Source organism: Citrus sinensis, chromosome 1 (assembly GCF_022201045.2).
Source record: "Citrus sinensis cultivar Valencia sweet orange chromosome 1, DVS_A1.0, whole genome shotgun sequence".
NCBI classification, from domain to species: domain Eukaryota; kingdom Viridiplantae; phylum Streptophyta; class Magnoliopsida; order Sapindales; family Rutaceae; genus Citrus; species Citrus sinensis.
In genome coordinates, this window is record NC_068556.1 from 8,670,016 (window position 1) to 8,686,942 (window position 16,927).

The window sequence follows — 16,927 nt, forward strand, 5'->3', positions numbered from 1 at the left end:
ATGGGATATTACAATAATAAACATGTATAGCTTTGTCCATGGTGAGAGCTATATTTATAGGCATGTTTCAGTGGCTATGTGAAAATTCTTTTGTTTGGTTATTTGTAATATCTCAAGATTGTCATAAGTACTTAGAGACTATGATGGAAAATAATAAACCAAACAAAAGGATTTCACGTATAGAGGATATTTTTGTACTACAAAATACAAAACACGTAAAGCCATAATGATACAACAAGATATTTTAACTTTACAATATGTATCTACATAAAACATGGTATAAATCATTAAAAAGATGTGACTAGAGATGTTTAATTGTCACAAGCTTGATCTATTAGGGATTTGCAGACTTGTTGTTATAGATTAAGAATGTCATCATTGGATATTTCTTATAATACCATATTGTTAATAATAAAGTACTTGTCCAATACTTAAAGAGTGGAGCTAGCATAACTACATATACAATATTGTAAAAAAAATATATTGTCAATTTAAGACTAGTTTTTTTACGCAAGAGGTCGTCTCAGTTGCTGTAGTAGCAAGTTGGGATGAGACACATAGAATTACAACACAATTAGATATATGGTCTACTATAGTGGAGCTCATGTAATTCTAAAGAATGTGTCACCTTGACTAGGTCAAGATGAGGTCACATTAAGTAAGTTATTGGACCGACTATGATATATTCCACTATCATGGAAATATGATTTAAGCTAGGTATAAGTTTACTGCTTTGTGAAGATGAGCTTATTAAAACTCAAGTTAGTGCTTTCATAGCGACTGAACTATGATTTGTACAATGAATAGTTAGACATTTGCTCTTTATTAAAGGAGAATTCATTGTAATGTGTGATTTATACCATGCATGCTTCTTGTGACCAATAAGGAAAATGAGTGGAAAAAAAATGAACGAATTCCTAGTTCCTTATTGTGTAAATTCTTTCGAGGTAGAATGAGACCTCGGTTGGTATCCTCAGTCAACAATATTTTGAGGTGAAAGATTAATGTTTGCTACTTTAGCATGTTATCCATGGCTATGACATTATGCGGCTTATAAAATGTGTCTAAGAAATTAGTTAGTCTAAAATCTTCCAAATATGAGTAGGATGGGAAGATTTATTTTCCTACATCTAAATTGCTTATTCACCAATCGACTAATTGTATAATCTGTATAGGGATAGTTATAATTGTAGATACGTAGAGCTCGTAGAATCAAGCATATCTTTTATTAAGGGATTAAGTATTCTTGGACCAAATTAATCAAAATAAAATCTACGATACATGATGAAAATATATCTAATCTCTTGTATATATTACAATTGAGATTTCTTATTATTTAAGCTCCAACTTATTGTTCATGGGTCACACGTTGCATTTGCCTGTATGATATTGCATTTAAGGCTTCGGGCTTAATTGCTTTCGTTACTCTACATATGGTATCATCCCATCACATGTGAGTGGGAGATGTTGGAATTGGCCCCATGATGGGCCGGATCGGCCCAACAAAAAGAACATCTAGAAGCTTCGTTTAGATAGAGTTCCATATGATCGCTATAAGCCTAATTGGACTTTGAGAGTTACGAAATCTTTTGGTTGACTTTAATCACTTTATTAGCTTTGATATAAACACACCTATTGTATCTAAAATACAACAGTGTGTGAGAGACATGAAAAGTACGTCAAACTTATTATAAAATACAAATAGTGAAAATGAGAGAGAAAAAAAGCAGTGGACTCTTGCAATGTGATGTGAGGGGATTTTCTTTTATTATAATTATTCTTCGACCATATGCATATGGTGGCATGAGGATATTCCATGAGATTATCCTTTGTCTCTACAAAGACATAATTTTGTTGTGATCTGCTTTTGCATTCAAGGATCAAAATGTACACTTTTGGACTCCCATTAATTGTTTTAAATATACACAAAAATCAACAATAAACATAATCCTTAATTGTTTATTATGAATATAATAGAATTTATTTAGCTATCTTGTTTTATGATTATAGTCCCAGAAAGATGCAAGCAATTTGAGGATTAAGTCATTTCCATGTTATGAGAGGCTAGCAAATATATTCATAAAAGACTGTGCAACTGGAAGGTCAGAAGAAACTCCAATTGATATGGCTAACGTAACACTTCAAGAAGAAATCCATATGACGAGGACAATGAGATTGATGATGAAAGTTCTCCGATGTCTACTGCCATGCCTCCAAATTCTCAATACACTACTCGATTGCGTTCCTAATCATCGCACATGAAGAAGTCTAAATCAGATGAATATATTGCTATTGGTATTGACAAGTTGGTGTTAGCATTTCACCAAGCCATCGCTAACATGTCTCAAAATATATTTGGAAGTAGTGAATATCAATTACATTACTAAAGAGCTTGCTTCAAAGATAACTTTTTGTGAATAATGAGCTTATTATGCCTTAAGTTTAATGGTTGAGGGACCTTCACATATAAGGCTTTCAAGGTATTATGAAATTATCATAATCATAAGTTGGCATATGTTAGGATGCTTTTGCGTGAGCATGAAAGGAGAGCTGGAGTTTGATTAGAGAGCTTGCATTTCTAACTAAACAATGATATTTTACATTAGTATTTTGGCTTGAGAATTACTTGGATTATATAACACAACCCACTTTGTTGGTAATTATGTTACAACTATTGTATCACTTTATTATTTTATGACTTTGTTGTAGTATGTATTAATTTTGAATGAATCTTGTACGTTTTAATTATTTATTTATATTGTGATAGTTTTTAAAGATTATTCGATTGAATTGTTCACTTCAATCTTTATTTCATAAGCTATATATTTAGGAATTGGTGAAAAAATAAATGTTATACTGTCGAAAATTTTAAAATTTTTTAGTTTTACATATGTTTTATGAAGAATTATGATTTTTTTCATTTAAACAAAAAAAATGATGTAAAAATTGTAAAATTAAAGACTTTTATATTTAATATTTTTTTAAGTACTAATAAATATTAGTTTTTAAATATATAATTTAAAATAATTACTAAAAAAATTAAAACAGTACAGTGTATCATCAAATGTTATATAATATTATTATAATATAATATTAATGTGATAAAATATATTATAATACACCTATATTAAAATAATAAAATACAATATAATACACCGCAATATGTCAAACGCAGCGTTTGAGTAATTTCAAAGTAATCAAGCGAAAATCCATTTCCCGCCTTAGGCAGGGTACCATTATCTGGAATCTTCTCTCTCACTTCTCGATTCTCAGCTCCGTTTCTGATTTTAAATTTAAAATACACAGATAGAGAAAGCCCGTAGCTTGGGACAGGAATCGTTTCACTTGCTATGGTAAGTTAATATCTCTAAATATGTACTTGAATCATCTCTTTTCTGAAATTAAAATTAATTACGTAAACCTGTTGCGTACAATCATCTCTATCAAATTGTACGATCATTTCACGTTCTTCGAAATTCCGCTTCTTAAATTCAATTCTCGTTTGGCTACTGAGGAAATGCAGGAAAATTTAATATAATTAGGAATCTGGATCTGAGATTACAAATTTCTTTTGCAGGAAGAAAAGTAATATTAGAATTTGATTAGGAGTAATTTATTTCTGTTTACTTCATTTTCTCAGCAATCAAACACATTGATGGTGGAATTGTTTCTAATTACAGTTGTTTGCGAAGTGCCTTCTAGGTGTATGAAGAAAAGATTAGCTACATAAATTAGATATAATTTTAAGTTTTTCATTAAAATCCGTATATTGTAAAATAAGATTACATAAAAAAAATCTGAAAAATCTGGAGCTATTTAGTTGTGACTGGAAATAAAATTGGGTATCAAATTCACAAGTTTATTACTGTTTGTTGTACTAGATTCACTCAATTTTATGTATAAAATTACTCTTTAACTAATTGTTTGCCGAAATGTCTTGTTAATAGGAGGTTTAATTTGCTTTATTAAATTGTTGGTGCAGTCTAAGAAAAGGGGTCTTTCATTGGAAGAAAAGCGTGGCAAGATTCTTGAAATATTTTACGAGTCACAAGACTTCTACCTTGTGAGTGTACTGGATGGTTGCAATTTATGATTGCTTGCATATTTTCTTTTATTATGATTCCCCTTTATTGCTTGGATTCATTACACTAAAGAATTTATATATATATATATATATATATGATTGGCACAATTATGCCTGTTTACTCTGATGATTGTGCCACGTTGTTGAAAGCCTCCTATTTATGGAAAAGCAACTATAAATAGCTAAGGTCCCATTAGCAAGTACCAGGATTCTTTTTTTAGCATTGGCGGTGATCGAACTCATTTCTGGCATTTTGGATATCTAAAATGTAGTTTGGAATAAGTTATTGCAACTGGATAACAAAATGGCCTTTGCCTATGTTTTCATGATCTTGTATTCTTATGATTTATTTCTGTCATTATACTTGGATATTATGTGATCATATAATTATATTTTTTGTCATATTATTTTTTATTAGTGTACGTTCTTTAACAGTTTTGGTAGATTCTTTATTTAATATATTTAACAGTCACTGTGTTTCCTTGTTTCTGTACATATTTTGTTGATAAAAAACCTCAAAGTTCAAACTATTAACTGCAACCTACAAGAACCCCACCAGCATATGAAATCATATCTAATCAAAGATGTATACTATGTTAAATTCACTAGTTCCTCCAGCAGAGCAAACACAACCACCACAAACCTAAAAACAAATGCAAGTTCAAACACAACTTGTTGCAATTTTAAACATTGCCGCTTTAAAAAACTGGCTTAGGTAGTACATTAAATTACCACAGCCTCATATCTCTCTGAAATCTTTATTCCCTGTCAATCACTTTTTCTGTTAATACATTTGATTTATTACATATGTTTTGTCTATTTCAGCTTAAGGAGCTTGAGAAGTTGGGCCCCAAGAAAGGTGTAATTACCCAGTCTGTTAAAGATGTCGTCCAAAGTTTAGTGGATGATGATCTTGTCTTAAAGGACAAGATTGGAACTTCTGTGAGTATTTGTAGTTATGAGCATGTGAAGTGTGGAAGTCTTTTAATGCAGATGATTTTTTTTTTTTTTTGGTTTCTTTTTTCAGTAGAAGGGATGAATTGTTTAAGCAACTTTAGCAGCTTTCGCATAACTAATACACTTAGCCATATAATTGTGCTTAATTATTTGTAAATTTAGGTATACTTTTGGAGCCTACCTAGCTGTGCTGGAAATCAGGTGGTGCTCAAAAATCCTTTTTCTTTAGCATGAATTTATCATAGGTAGTTGATTTTTGGTCTGTGTATAATTGTATCCAGTCATTTGACATAAATTCATTTCGAATTTGATATAATCGTGTAATAGTTGCGGAATGTGTACCGAAAACTTGAATCTGATCTGCAAAGTAGTAAAAAGCGGCACACAGAACTTGTTGAACAATGTAATGCATTAAAGAAGGGACGGGAAGAATCTGTAAGTATATTAAGCTTCCATTTTCATGGTAATTTAAAGTGTACTTTGTATGCATAAACTACTTTACTTCTTTGATGTCTAATCTTTGAGTTTGCACCAGGATGAACGAGAGGAGGCCTTAGAGGAGCTGAAAGCTGTTGAACTGAAACATATCGAGTTGAAGGTTGGATTATACTCAGCTTTTGTTCATGCATTAGGCAAAATAAACTTTTTGCTCAAGCTTGTAGTACTTCATGCATAATAATTTTTCAGGATGAGATGGGACAATATGCAGACAACGATCCTGCTGCCTTTGAAGCAATGAGTTCTGTGATGCTTTTAATCCATCCATTTGATTTCTATGGAAATTTTTTTAGTTTTCACAACTGAGTAATCCAAATTTGTATTTGCAGAAAATGCAATTGAAGTTGCTCATGCAGCAGCAAACAGATGGACAGGTTTTACCTTTTTAACATATTTTCACTATCTCTCCTCTCACTTTGTTCTCAGTTGAACTCTAATCTCCTTCTTGTGATTCTAACCATCATAAGGAAATCTGCAGACAACATCTTCACACTGCAACAGTGGTGTTCAAACAATTTCCCTCAGGCTAAAGAGGAGCTTGAACAAATGTACAAGGATGTATGTTTCCTAATTTTTCCTTTATGTGCATATGCCCAAGCATCCTCCTTGTGCTTGTTCACTCTCTTTTCTTTTTTCTTCTTTTTTTTTTTTTAATCATGGGTGCACTGGAGTATAACTACTAATCCTACGGACATCCTCTGAACTGTGCATCTATGCACTGTGTGTCATAAGAATTCCAGAATACCCTTTACAGTTAGGCATAGCTGCACAGCTAAATCAAGTTCTGTATTTGCTAAAATCAGGTGCAAGCATGTGCATGTGTAAAGAATCATCTCCTTGATTCATAGGTTCCACATATCGTTGTAAAATCCTACTCTTTAATTCTAAATGCAGGTTGGTATACCAGAAGATTTTGACTATTTAGAGTTATCACCAGTTCCACTGAGCTCAGTTGGTGATCAGACAGTAGAAGGCTGTCCGTAGTATGGCTTATCTTTCCTTGGATACGTAACACAGTTGTTCTGTTGGACATTCGTTGTTACCTCTATGAATATGCAATGTCATTTTTCTTTCTAGTACAGCACAGATATCTTGATCAAACGTGTACATATTAGTAAGTGCTCCGTCTAGGGTCATTAATAGCCTTTACTTTGCCCTAGCATTATCAATTGCTTTTTCTTAGAATCTATTGTTCTCAGTTTTATCCGAAACTGCTTTTTAGCATAAGGTAGGGATCAAGCATCTGTAAGAGTTGACCTTGTCCTCGCCTGGCAAGCATCACAATGTTGGATTTTCTTACTGTTTCTATCCTTATTTAGTTATTTCATTATGGCTTGTCAATGTCTTTGATGCAGTGGATCGAACACAAAGCAGAGTATACTGTATTTGCAGTATATCCATATTATTGTGATGCAAGCAAGTAGCTGAATCAGTAGAGGATTTATAGCAAATCTAGAATTGAGCGTTTAAAGAAGAACAATGTGAACTTTTCGCATAATATCTCAATATTTTTATGTCAAATATCAATGTTTGTAAAGTTATTTATATAACAGACAGATTAGATGCGTTGAATATGCAGCAAAACCGTGGTAGCAAGTCATGGTCCCTAAATCTCCATCTGATTTCACCGACCAACACCGACAGCCAAATCCTCATTCAAAAATTTGAAAACCCATTACTGAATAAACTTTTTGAATAATCAATTCTAATCCACCTCAAAGCATTGTGCAATCCAATCATTTTATTCAATGTGAAAACAGAAGATGTTCCCTCATTCATTGGGCTCCGACTGCCATCCACAACTCAACAGTTCCTGAAGTGTGAACGTGCAGCCATTTTTTGTCGTACACCTGGCACAATCAACGGCCCAAGAAGTGCATTAGAACCCTGGCAATGATACAGCGTTGTAGGCCAGATTGGTCACTTCTTTTTTATAAAATATATATATATATATATATTATTATTCTTTTATAAAGATTCTCTCCAGTCTTGCACTCTGGAGTCCAGCCTGAGCTTATTGGCTTTCCTCCTTTATAAGAGAAAACAAGCAGGGCCGATACTCGAGCTCAAAAATTACTACAATGGAGATGTGTAGATTAATGCGGTTCATTGGTATGGCCATTGCTGCACTTCTTTTCTTCACACCATTCACCAGTGCTCAAAGCCCTTCCCCTGCACCTGCCCCTACAAGTGATGGTTTGTTCTCTCTCTCTCTCTCTCCCTCTCCCTCCCTCAGTTATCAATAGTGCTACTTACAAAGTGAGGTTGTAACATGGACATTGATGAATCTGATACTGAAATTTGGTTCGGATTGCAGGGGTAGCAATTGATCAGGGAATTGCTTGCGTTCTAATGCTGGTTGCTTTGGTTCTTACCTATATTATCCACTGACACTTCTTCAGCAGTCGCAGAGACAGCAAGCGTCATGAAGAGGTGTAAACCAAATGATCAATGCTTCTTGTTGATGTTATGCGCCTTTTTATTTTTGGTTTCTTGCTGCTTCTTCTGCAGATGATTTAATAGTTCAACCACCATTCTTTCATTCATCAAGGAATTTTGTTTTCTTCCATTTCTGTCTACATTTTTGTACACCCATTATCTATCTGTCTTTTTAATTTTTAATTTTAAAGTCCAACCACCATTGTTTTTTATTTTTCTCAAAATATAATGAATAACAGCTTGAGCACTTGAGCACAGCCTTAAGAGGATCCATTCCCATAAACTATATTTTAGATCGTAACAAGACACTATCGTCACCAACTTCATAACCAGATGACTTCAAAATATTTCTCATGACAAGTATCTGTTATCCAATTGTCATCCTGTGTTTTCTTCTCTGCTGAGTCAAAACAACAAACAACTTTAGCATTAGCCTCTTTTCGATGAATTGATGCAAGAAGCAACTCACTAGTCACAATACAAATAACACTACGGTATTCCCTCATGCCTCAGCTCAAAGATTAGTTTCATTTTTTTTCCAAGCAGCAAGCTGCAAGATAAAAAACGCAGCACATCTAATATTAATATCACACATTCCTTTCAATGGAGTCACGGTTTGCTCAACCTAATTTTTAGTAATCACAGAGCCAGGATTCTCAATGAATGCATCCATGACTATAACTTGGTAGTAATTCGACCATGTAAAAAGACAGATTCACAATTTGTTCATTTATTAGTATGCCTAAAGAGTTTCACACCATAACCTGGCAGTACTTCTTCATGAGATGTGAAGTTGCTACCAAGAGCTCAACGAACATAAAATTTTCACAGGAGAAGGAAAAAACACATCAAAGATGATGAACTCAATTAAAAGGTCTATAAGACAGAATACAGGATACATATTTCAAACAGGACTAGTTTACGCAAACTTTATATACAGTCTGTTCATTGAATGCACACAGAAATCTTGAAGGTAATCCAAGTAGGCATAAATCTCCACATTATACGGCCAGCTATTTAAATAATATCTTCATTATGGCGGTAAAACCTGCATTAGTTGAAACAATAAGTCAATTAAATGCTGCATGCAGTAGCCTGTCTATTAAAAAAAAGGTTCAACTATTATTTCATTTTTAAAAAGCTGATACCAAATGACTAAAGTTTTACTGCTACTATCTTATGCAAGCACCGAATAAAATGGGAGCTGGAAATAAAATAAGAACCTGCTTAAAGAGCCATCTCAGCTTGTAAAGCAGCAAGCTCATCTTCCTCAGCTGTTCGCTGCTTTTGGGGAACAGGACGGGCTTGTTGCCTGCCAGCAGGGACCTGAACCGGAGCAGCAGGAGCTGTTGTAGCTGGCTGTAGAAGCTGCTCTTCCAACTCAGCACCTTCCAGTTCTTCAAGTTCTGCTTCCAATTCATCCTGCAATGCCAACAATGATCAGAATTTTTTACAACGTTTATCTAAGCTTAATGTAAGTTGTAATGCGAAAGAAAGTCATAGGTGGATTGTCAAGGGAATATTCACCTCATCGAAATCAGCAGCAGCACCAATAGGAGTTGATAATGCTTCTTGAATCTGCTTCATGTTCTCGGTCTGCTCATTGATCTCATCCATGGTCTTATCCACATCATCTATGTTCCTGAACAAACAACCATTTTCACATATATTAGCCGTGCTTTTTAACTAAAAACTGTGAAGATGTGTGCTGTGTTATGATTAATTTTACAATCAAGATTGAAGACAAGTTCATTGCAGATCCAAAAAACCAAAATTCTCTAGCAGAGGAAACAAACTAATAGGCCTCCAAATCAAACATCGCTTAAGGGCAAACTTGATCACGAAATTCAGAATAAAGCAAATATTTATGCCCTTTGATACACGTAATACTTTATGTTTCAAACAAAGTAAACCATAAAAATTGCTTCTAACATGGTAAAAGCAAATCAGACGTCACACATAATTATATTCCAAAGATTACCATGATAGAAAAAGGTTGCGGAAAGAATATATGTAGAGAACAACAAAAGTAGAAAGCATGGTACTTTTATAACTGATTCTAGTAGCATGAAAATTAAGACAATAAAATCCAATAAAAACAATTTGTAAATGAAGATGTCAGTATCACAACAATTCAAAATAAACAAATACATACGTTGCTTTCTGCATAGCCTTCATTGTCGATGCTCCCGTCCTCAATGCATCTACAGTCTCAGTTGTGGCTTTAGCACCTTCTAGCATTATCATCTGCAACATATCCATGCCAATAATTTTAGAATAAAAAACTGCAGCAAAAATGTTCGTGGTGGTTATAAAGATCCATTCTCACCTGATCATGAATGCGCAATTGGAAATTCCCAAGCTGCTCTATTTGCTGTTCGTATAGCCTCTTCCTCTTCAAACATTGTATGGCCGCTGCACGAGTGAAATAGGTAAACTACTAAACAGTAAAACACTGAAACTGGAGATAAAAAAATGATACGAGACAAAAAGACATTATAAACTTATAACATAAATAAGATAAGAATTATGGCCAAGGCCATAGATAGTACTATAACATTTTAAGAGTATCAAGAAGATTGAAAATGATAGCATTGAGAAGACAAAACTGATTTGACAAACAAACAGTAAAAAAATAAATAAATGAATTTCAAGCAGCTTTTGTGTCAATACATCCAACATGCACCACATGACCTCCCCCCCCTTCCCCTCCCCTCCCCCCCCCCCCCCAAAAACCAAAACAACAAAAACAAAAACCTCATTTTAATTTTGGCACTTCAATCACCCTAACCCCCACCCTCCCCATGCAGCAAGACAAACTAAATATTATCCCCCCTCCATGGTTGGTGTGAGGAGTAATTGATCCCTTGAACTCTTACATCCACTACAAGGACCAAACAAACTGAGCCATCCTGTTGAGGCATCAAGTTAAAAACTAATCGAATTTAGAAAGAAAATGAATTAAATATTCCTCACAGAGAATGCATAATTAATTGCTCAGACTAATAGCTATGATGAAAAAGTGTTCGATGCCCTAAAATTTAAATAGCAATTGACAACCATACCTCTTTTGTTCTTTGCTTTGGAGTAGTCCTTGGCCTTTTCAACCTCTACAGAAGCCTTTTTCAGGAGTACTTTCTCCTTTTTCTCTAGCATTTCAAGAGTCTACACAACACATCAAATATAGAACTAGGATTAAGAAAATTGACAAAAGACAGAGACACAACAACAGCAACAACAAGCACAATCTTGTACATCTCAGTGAATACATAATTGAACAAGTGACAATATATAAAAGCACATAAGATGTATGAATTCCGGGGCTAATTTTAAAAAAAGATAATCCAGACCAAGAATCATCACTAGCCTCCAATAATTCAAAAGGGTCTTAAATATCATCAAGATATCAGTTCTTTGGAGATAAACAAACACTTATACCAAACATAACAATGAAACAAGAAATTACACCAATACATGCAACAAGAAACAAGGAATTGTATATCAAACTCATTACCTTCCCTCAATCCAAGGTAGAAAAGTCATTAAACAAACAAAGACATATTTTTCAATGAAATTCCAAAAATCAGAACAAACCTAATATTATGTATTTAGTAACAAAAAAACAATTATCCATCAAAATTTCATTCTTTAACCCAATTGCTTTTGCTTCAGAAACCTGTTCATAATATAACAATATCTTTAGATAATAATGTAAAGTAACTATTTGAAAATTTTCATAACACCACACCATCAGAAAATACAAATTTCAAATTTATTTCCTTTGTTCATAATATAACAATACCTTTAGATAATAATGTAAAGTAACTATTTGAAAAGTTCCATAGCACCACACAATCAGAAAATAGAAATTTCAATTTTTTTTCCTTTTTTATAATCTTTTACGCCATCAAATTCCCCTTATTCCATTTCACAGCCAAATCAAATACAATCCAACAAGTGGAAGAAATAATTAAACCAGAAACAGAATTAACAACAAAAGGAAACTAATAAATAAAGAAGAAATTAAATCAAACATTATACGTCTTCATACTTCATTTAGCTTATCGAGCGTGGTTAAGGCATTGGTTTCCTGTTTAGGTTTTCCAAAAAGCCGAGTAAACATGTTTGATTCTCCGCGATTAATCAAAAACCCTCGATTTTACCTGTCACAATTAAAACAAATACGATTAGCTCATTCAAACCCTAATTCAATGATTACGCAAACCGATCCCCCCAAAATGACGACGTCCAATCGTAATAGCATCAATTTCGTTCGATGAACGATCGTAGATAATTGAAAAAGAAATATATAAAATAGACGTGTAAAATTAATTTTTTCTTATGTAATTAAGATCTGTAAACGTACCTCTGTAATTATAAAAATGAGGGAAAAAAAAAAAGGGATTCTGACTTTATTAAAAGATACAATCGGTAGAGATCTGTGAATTATATGAGAGGGAGAGAGCGTGGCTCGGTCTGCGATTATCTTAAGCGTGTTGTGTTTGAGACGGAGAGGGGATGCTGCTTTGCCTTTTCTTCACGACGTTGACTTTACACGTGGCACCCACTTGATTGGCTCGTTGCGCGTTTAGTAAGTTACATGGACGGGATGTCTTACAATCTTCCTCCGACTACAAAAACGCTGCGTTTTGAAATTCTTCATTTTTTAAATTTTTTATTAAAATTAGAATATGAAAGGCTGTTCACATTTGGTGGTTGTAAAGCAAGCTAATGGAGTTTATGTAGTTCACTGAAGAAGCTGATCTGTGATCTCACCCTTACACCAGCCTTACTGCCTTAGTAATAATCAGACCCCATCGGCCTATCCGTTAGTAGAGATTAATTATCTAAGTACATATAATCTTTGAAAATACAAACAATGTACTACCAACTATGTTACATGAATATATTTAAGAAATTTGACAAAGACCAACATGTCCAAGACAAAAATTAATTTAATTAAGTTGAGAATTTTCGATTTTTATGACAAAGTCAAATAATAAGTCGAGTGAGTTAAAATAGACTGAAAAAGTATTACATTTTAATAATAAGTTGAACAATAAAACGAGAAGTATAGTAAATATATTTAATTTTTTTAAAAAAAAACTTTTTTAAAGCTTCCCATTATATCCATGTCAACATATAAAGAGCCTAACACATTTATATGTATTTATTTTGATTTCTTGAAATATTTATAGTACAATTACCGCTCTCATTTTAGGTGAAAGTTTTTCTTTTTTATTATTATTATTAATATATCATGATTAGGATTCTACGAATATATTTACAATAGAATATTTAGTGGTACCAACTTGAGTTCGCTTTCAAGTTGCCACGTGGTGATATCACCTGTCTTGGATTAGTTGGATTGTCTGCACTAAGTAGTTCTGTTCTTGAGAATTCAGTCAGATTTTTTGTGTTCCCCTTTCACCTATAATTCCCCAAGATAATCTCCAATCCAAGCACAACTCATGGGTTCATCCAAGCTTTTGTCTTTGCTTGTCACTCTCTATTTATTAGCGCCAACATCCATCTCCTCTGATGTTTCTTTGAGCCCAGAGGAGCTGACTCAAATTCCAGTCAAGTTTCTTGATTTTGCGAAGAAACCTGAGATTTTTTATTGGATGGTGAATATTAGAAGGAAAATACATGAGAATCCAGAACTTGGTTTTCAGGAATTCGAGACCAGTAAACTTATCAGAGCTGAACTTGATCAAATGGGCATCCCTTATAAATTCCCAGTTGCTGTTACTGGTGTTGTTGGTTATATTGGAACTGGCCAGCCTCCTTTTGTTGCTTTAAGAGCAGATATGGATGCTCTGGCCATGGAGGTTTGATTATTATTTATAATATCTTTTTGACTTAAATAGCTATTGCTAACTTGTGTAATATTTTTGTGATTATTGAAATGGACATATTATTATTTTGGCGTTGAAACATTTACAAATCCTGTGTTATTATGTGAATTCAATTTGTTGTGACAAATGGAATTGTTGAAGGCATGCATAAGATTATTGGTGTCATTGACTTTTAATTGAAACAGGAAAGTGTAGAGTGGGAGCATAAGAGCAAGGTTCCTGGTAAAATGCATGCTTGTGGGCACGATGCACATGTTGCCATGCTTCTTGGTGCTGCAAAGATGCTCCAAGTGTTTCGCCATGAAATAAAGGTTACTTTTCTTTTTCTTTTTTTGGCATTATTGAATTTGTTTGACCGTGTGAATACTAGTTTCAATTTTTGGGTATTAACACCATGTGAGATATAAGGCAAGCAAAACTGGAGGGTGGGGACATATTGATGATGAGCTACAGAGAATGAAAAGTTTCTATGGTGATAAGGGAACAATGAGTATGTTCCGATACCATAATTAGAATAAGTAGGAGATTGTTAAATGCCACTAGAATGTATTGTGTTCTTAGGTCTTAAAATGTCGCTTATTCTGCATATTTATGAATGAAACTGCTATCTCAAAACTTCTGAGGGTAAAGACGTGTTTGGTATTGAGTACAGGCAATGGTAGCTTTTAACCTAAAAGCTTAGAAGTTAAGTTGATTTGATCCCACACGTATATGATGAGAAACCTATAATATCTTCACTACTTTTGTCAAAATTGTTTTTTAAAAGTCATATTTACTACACACTATCAACTTTTATTTCTTAGTTACAACTTTTTCTTGGCAACAACGGTGGCTTAAAAGATATAACACCTCAATACTAAACAGGGCCTACAATCTACTGATAGGCGTGGCCGCACAACCTGCTTGTACGTACAAAGTCTTATACTTGCTATAAATCGAGCGGTCTCTATCTGTTCCTTAGTTCTCCTCTCTTTTTCCTTTTTCCCACATATGAAGGAGAATATCAGAATGTGAGAGGGAGCAATCATGGTTGTGGGTGATGCAACAATGTTGTATTTGCTACTCTCAGTACATACCTCAAGTGTGTCTTTTTTTGTGTTGGTCATGTATGATATTAATGACTAGCATCACATGCACAAGAGGATGTTAATGTTCCCGTATTGCCTTTATGCCCCTTATTGCCTTTATGCCGCTATGTAAATTGCACAAGGAAATGTCCTTCATGATTGACTAAGGCTGATACTAATGCTGTCGTGGTATCTTTTACTGTGTGGATGAAAACTTGGTATCTTTTACTGTGTGGATGAAAACTTTGTTTCAACTCTTTTATTTGGATAGGGAACTATTGTCCTTGTTTTCCAACCAGCTGAGGAAGGAGGTGGAGGAGCAAAGAAAATGTTAGATGCTGGAGCTCTGGAAAATGTAGAAGCAATCTTTGGACTACATGTTAGTTCACTTTTTCCAGTTGGTACAGTGGCCTCCAGGCCTGGCCCTACTCTGGCTGCAGGTGGTTTCTTTGAGGCAGTAATAAATGGAAAAGGCGGTCATGCTGCCATCCCTCAGCATACAATAGACCCAATCGTAGCAGCTTCTAATGTGATTGTTAGTTTACAACATCTGGTTTCACGTGAAGCTGATCCCTTGGATTCACAGGTAGTAGTCTCTCTCATGTCAGACTTACTTTATGAACCCCACAAAACAGACAGGAAAAAAAAATGAGAGTGCAGTTATAATTGAAGTAAATCTAAAAGTGTCAAACTGCACAGAGCATGTCTCATACTTGTTTTAGACTCATCAAGTCATTTATCCCCATTTTCTATTGTCTAACATCCTGCATCTGTCTTATACAAAGTCTTTGTAATATTTAATTGAAAAGTTTGATGTCATCATCTTTGTTTTTTTCATGGTTGTCTGCTGTTGGTGTTAGAAGAACCAACTTGATTAGGTAAAGGATTGCTTATTTCTCCTTTAGTATCCATTTATATTTTTTCCGAAAATACTAATTGAATAATACGTTTCTGAAATATTATTCCAGATTCTGTTAGTATTACCAATGTAAAACACAATTTTGCAGGTACTTACTGTCGCAAAATTTGAAGGGGGTGGGGCCTTCAATATTATTCCAGATTCTGTTACAATTGGTGGCACATTCAGGGCATTTTCAAAAGAAAGTATTATCCAACTTAAGCAAAGAATAGAAGAGGTACACTTGTTAATTGTTGCTAATTCAAACGCCTTTTATTCTTGGTTGTAAGGTTCCTGAAAATTAAAACGTTGGAAGTATTCTATGCCCTATTCTAAATTATCAGTGTCTCCAAATTATTATGACATGTTATTCAGTTATAGATTTTAGAACTCTCTAAATGCAAGTGGCAGGTTGTCATGAAACAAGCTAGCGTACAGAGGTGCAATGCTACAGTCACCTTCGATGATAAGTCATTCTACCCAGTGACTGTAAACAACAAAAATTTGCATGAGCACTTCCAAAAGGTTGCAGGAGACATGTTGGGTATCCAAAATATCAAAGAGAATCGACCACTGATGGGTACAGAAGACTTCTCATTTTTTGCAGAGGCAATTCCTGGATACTTCTACTACCTTGGTATGAATGACGAGACTAAAGGAAAGTTTGAAACAGGACATTCACCTTACTTCAGGGTAAATGAAGATGCACTACCATATGGGGCTGTTCTTCATGCATCATTGGCTACAAGGTACCTTCTCGAAAATCAACCCAAAACTACTTTGGCGAGCAGAAGCCTTCATGATGAACTGTGAGCTTAAGTTAGGCTCAAACCTTATTAGTAGAACAATTGAGATGCTCAAATGCCTCAGGAACTATTATTATGTTGTGCACTATAATTATTGTGGTTATCATAGATTATGTTTTCACCACTAGATTGAAATAGAAAAAAAAATGAAAAAAAAAAATTCACTTGGGGAAATTGGCCCCGACAGTATCTCGGGGCTGACATGGCATTAGCATCCCAGAAGGGATGTTAAGTCTCATATTGGAAATACAGTTGCCAACGCTACAAAGGAAAGAAAGCGGTGATTGTATTTTGATTTTTTACGAAATTTTCTCTAGCTC

General features: G+C 34.1%; 3 protein-coding genes and 1 long non-coding RNA gene across 6 annotated transcripts; 3 read left to right on the top strand and 1 right to left on the bottom strand.

Annotated features, from left to right (window-relative positions):
- The first annotated feature begins 3,171 nt into the window (after positions 1-3,171).
- Positions 3,172-6,866, top strand: LOC102609963 (meiotic nuclear division protein 1 homolog). 3 transcript variants are annotated; one of them, XM_025097622.2, is made up of 10 exons: positions 3,172-3,353; positions 3,983-4,063; positions 4,910-5,026; positions 5,204-5,242; positions 5,369-5,476; positions 5,577-5,639; positions 5,729-5,780; positions 5,869-5,913; positions 6,007-6,097; positions 6,434-6,866. In XM_025097622.2, exons 1-10 carry the CDS (start codon positions 3,351-3,353, stop codon positions 6,462-6,464), a joined length of 630 nt encoding a protein of 209 aa, XP_024953390.1. In that variant the 5' UTR covers positions 3,172-3,350; the 3' UTR covers positions 6,465-6,866. The 3 variants fall into 3 exon arrangements, with proteins under 3 accessions (XP_024953390.1, XP_015384940.1, XP_006475369.1); XM_006475306.4 differs by having other exon boundaries at positions 3,173-3,353; positions 6,018-6,097; XM_015529454.3 differs by lacking the exon at positions 5,729-5,780 and having other exon boundaries at positions 6,018-6,097.
- Positions 6,867-7,539: 673 nt separating this feature from the next.
- LOC127901474 (uncharacterized) lies at positions 7,540-8,235 on the top strand. Its single transcript, XR_008053628.1, has 2 exons — positions 7,540-7,735; positions 7,857-8,235. It is a non-coding gene; the product is annotated as an uncharacterized LOC127901474 (long non-coding RNA).
- A 455-nt stretch (positions 8,236-8,690) lies between these two features.
- On the bottom strand, positions 8,691-12,509 carry LOC102610273 (vacuolar protein sorting-associated protein 32 homolog 2). Its single transcript, XM_006475307.3, has 8 exons — positions 12,345-12,509; positions 12,030-12,141; positions 11,044-11,143; positions 10,308-10,393; positions 10,134-10,225; positions 9,506-9,620; positions 9,202-9,400; positions 8,691-9,026 (listed from the first exon to the last, which is right to left on the bottom strand). Exons 2-7 carry the CDS (start codon positions 12,099-12,101, stop codon positions 9,206-9,208), a joined length of 660 nt encoding a protein of 219 aa, XP_006475370.1. The 5' UTR covers positions 12,102-12,141; positions 12,345-12,509; the 3' UTR covers positions 8,691-9,026; positions 9,202-9,205.
- An 834-nt stretch (positions 12,510-13,343) lies between these two features.
- LOC102610577 (IAA-amino acid hydrolase ILR1-like 4) lies at positions 13,344-16,796 on the top strand. The gene is made up of 5 exons (XM_006475308.4): positions 13,344-13,809; positions 14,022-14,147; positions 15,175-15,489; positions 15,911-16,039; positions 16,213-16,796. The coding sequence occupies exons 1-5, from the start codon at positions 13,450-13,452 to the stop codon at positions 16,612-16,614; spliced, it is 1,332 nt and encodes a 443-aa protein (XP_006475371.1). The 5' UTR covers positions 13,344-13,449; the 3' UTR covers positions 16,615-16,796.
- Positions 16,797-16,927: the final 131 nt, after the last annotated feature.

What these genes read in the sequence shown, in the direction of transcription:
- LOC102609963 (XM_006475306.4), top strand. An exon ending in TGAAACATATCGAGTTGAAG is followed by an intron (nt 5,640 to 5,728) that starts GTTGGATTATAC and finishes ATAATTTTTCAG; the next exon opens with GATGAGATGGGACAATATGC. An exon ending in TGCTGCCTTTGAAGCAATGA is followed by an intron (nt 5,781 to 5,868) that starts GTTCTGTGATGC and finishes TTGTATTTGCAG; the next exon opens with AAAATGCAATTGAAGTTGCT.
- LOC102610273 (XM_006475307.3), bottom strand. Translation starts at nt 12,101, where the DNA reads ATGTTTACTCGGCTTTTTGGAAAACCTAAACAGGAAACCAATGCCTTA. An exon ending in AATTGCGCATTCATGATCAG is followed by an intron (nt 10,226 to 10,307) that starts GTGAGAATGGAT and finishes GATATGTTGCAG; the next exon opens with ATGATAATGCTAGAAGGTGC. An exon ending in AAGGCTATGCAGAAAGCAAC is followed by an intron (nt 9,621 to 10,133) that starts GTATGTATTTGT and finishes TTGTTTGTTCAG; the next exon opens with GAACATAGATGATGTGGATA.
- LOC102610577 (XM_006475308.4), top strand. Translation starts at nt 13,450, where the DNA reads ATGGGTTCATCCAAGCTTTTGTCTTTGCTTGTCACTCTCTATTTATTA. An exon ending in CTGATCCCTTGGATTCACAG is followed by an intron (nt 15,490 to 15,910) that starts GTAGTAGTCTCT and finishes ACAATTTTGCAG; the next exon opens with GTACTTACTGTCGCAAAATT. An exon ending in TTAAGCAAAGAATAGAAGAG is followed by an intron (nt 16,040 to 16,212) that starts GTACACTTGTTA and finishes TGCAAGTGGCAG; the next exon opens with GTTGTCATGAAACAAGCTAG.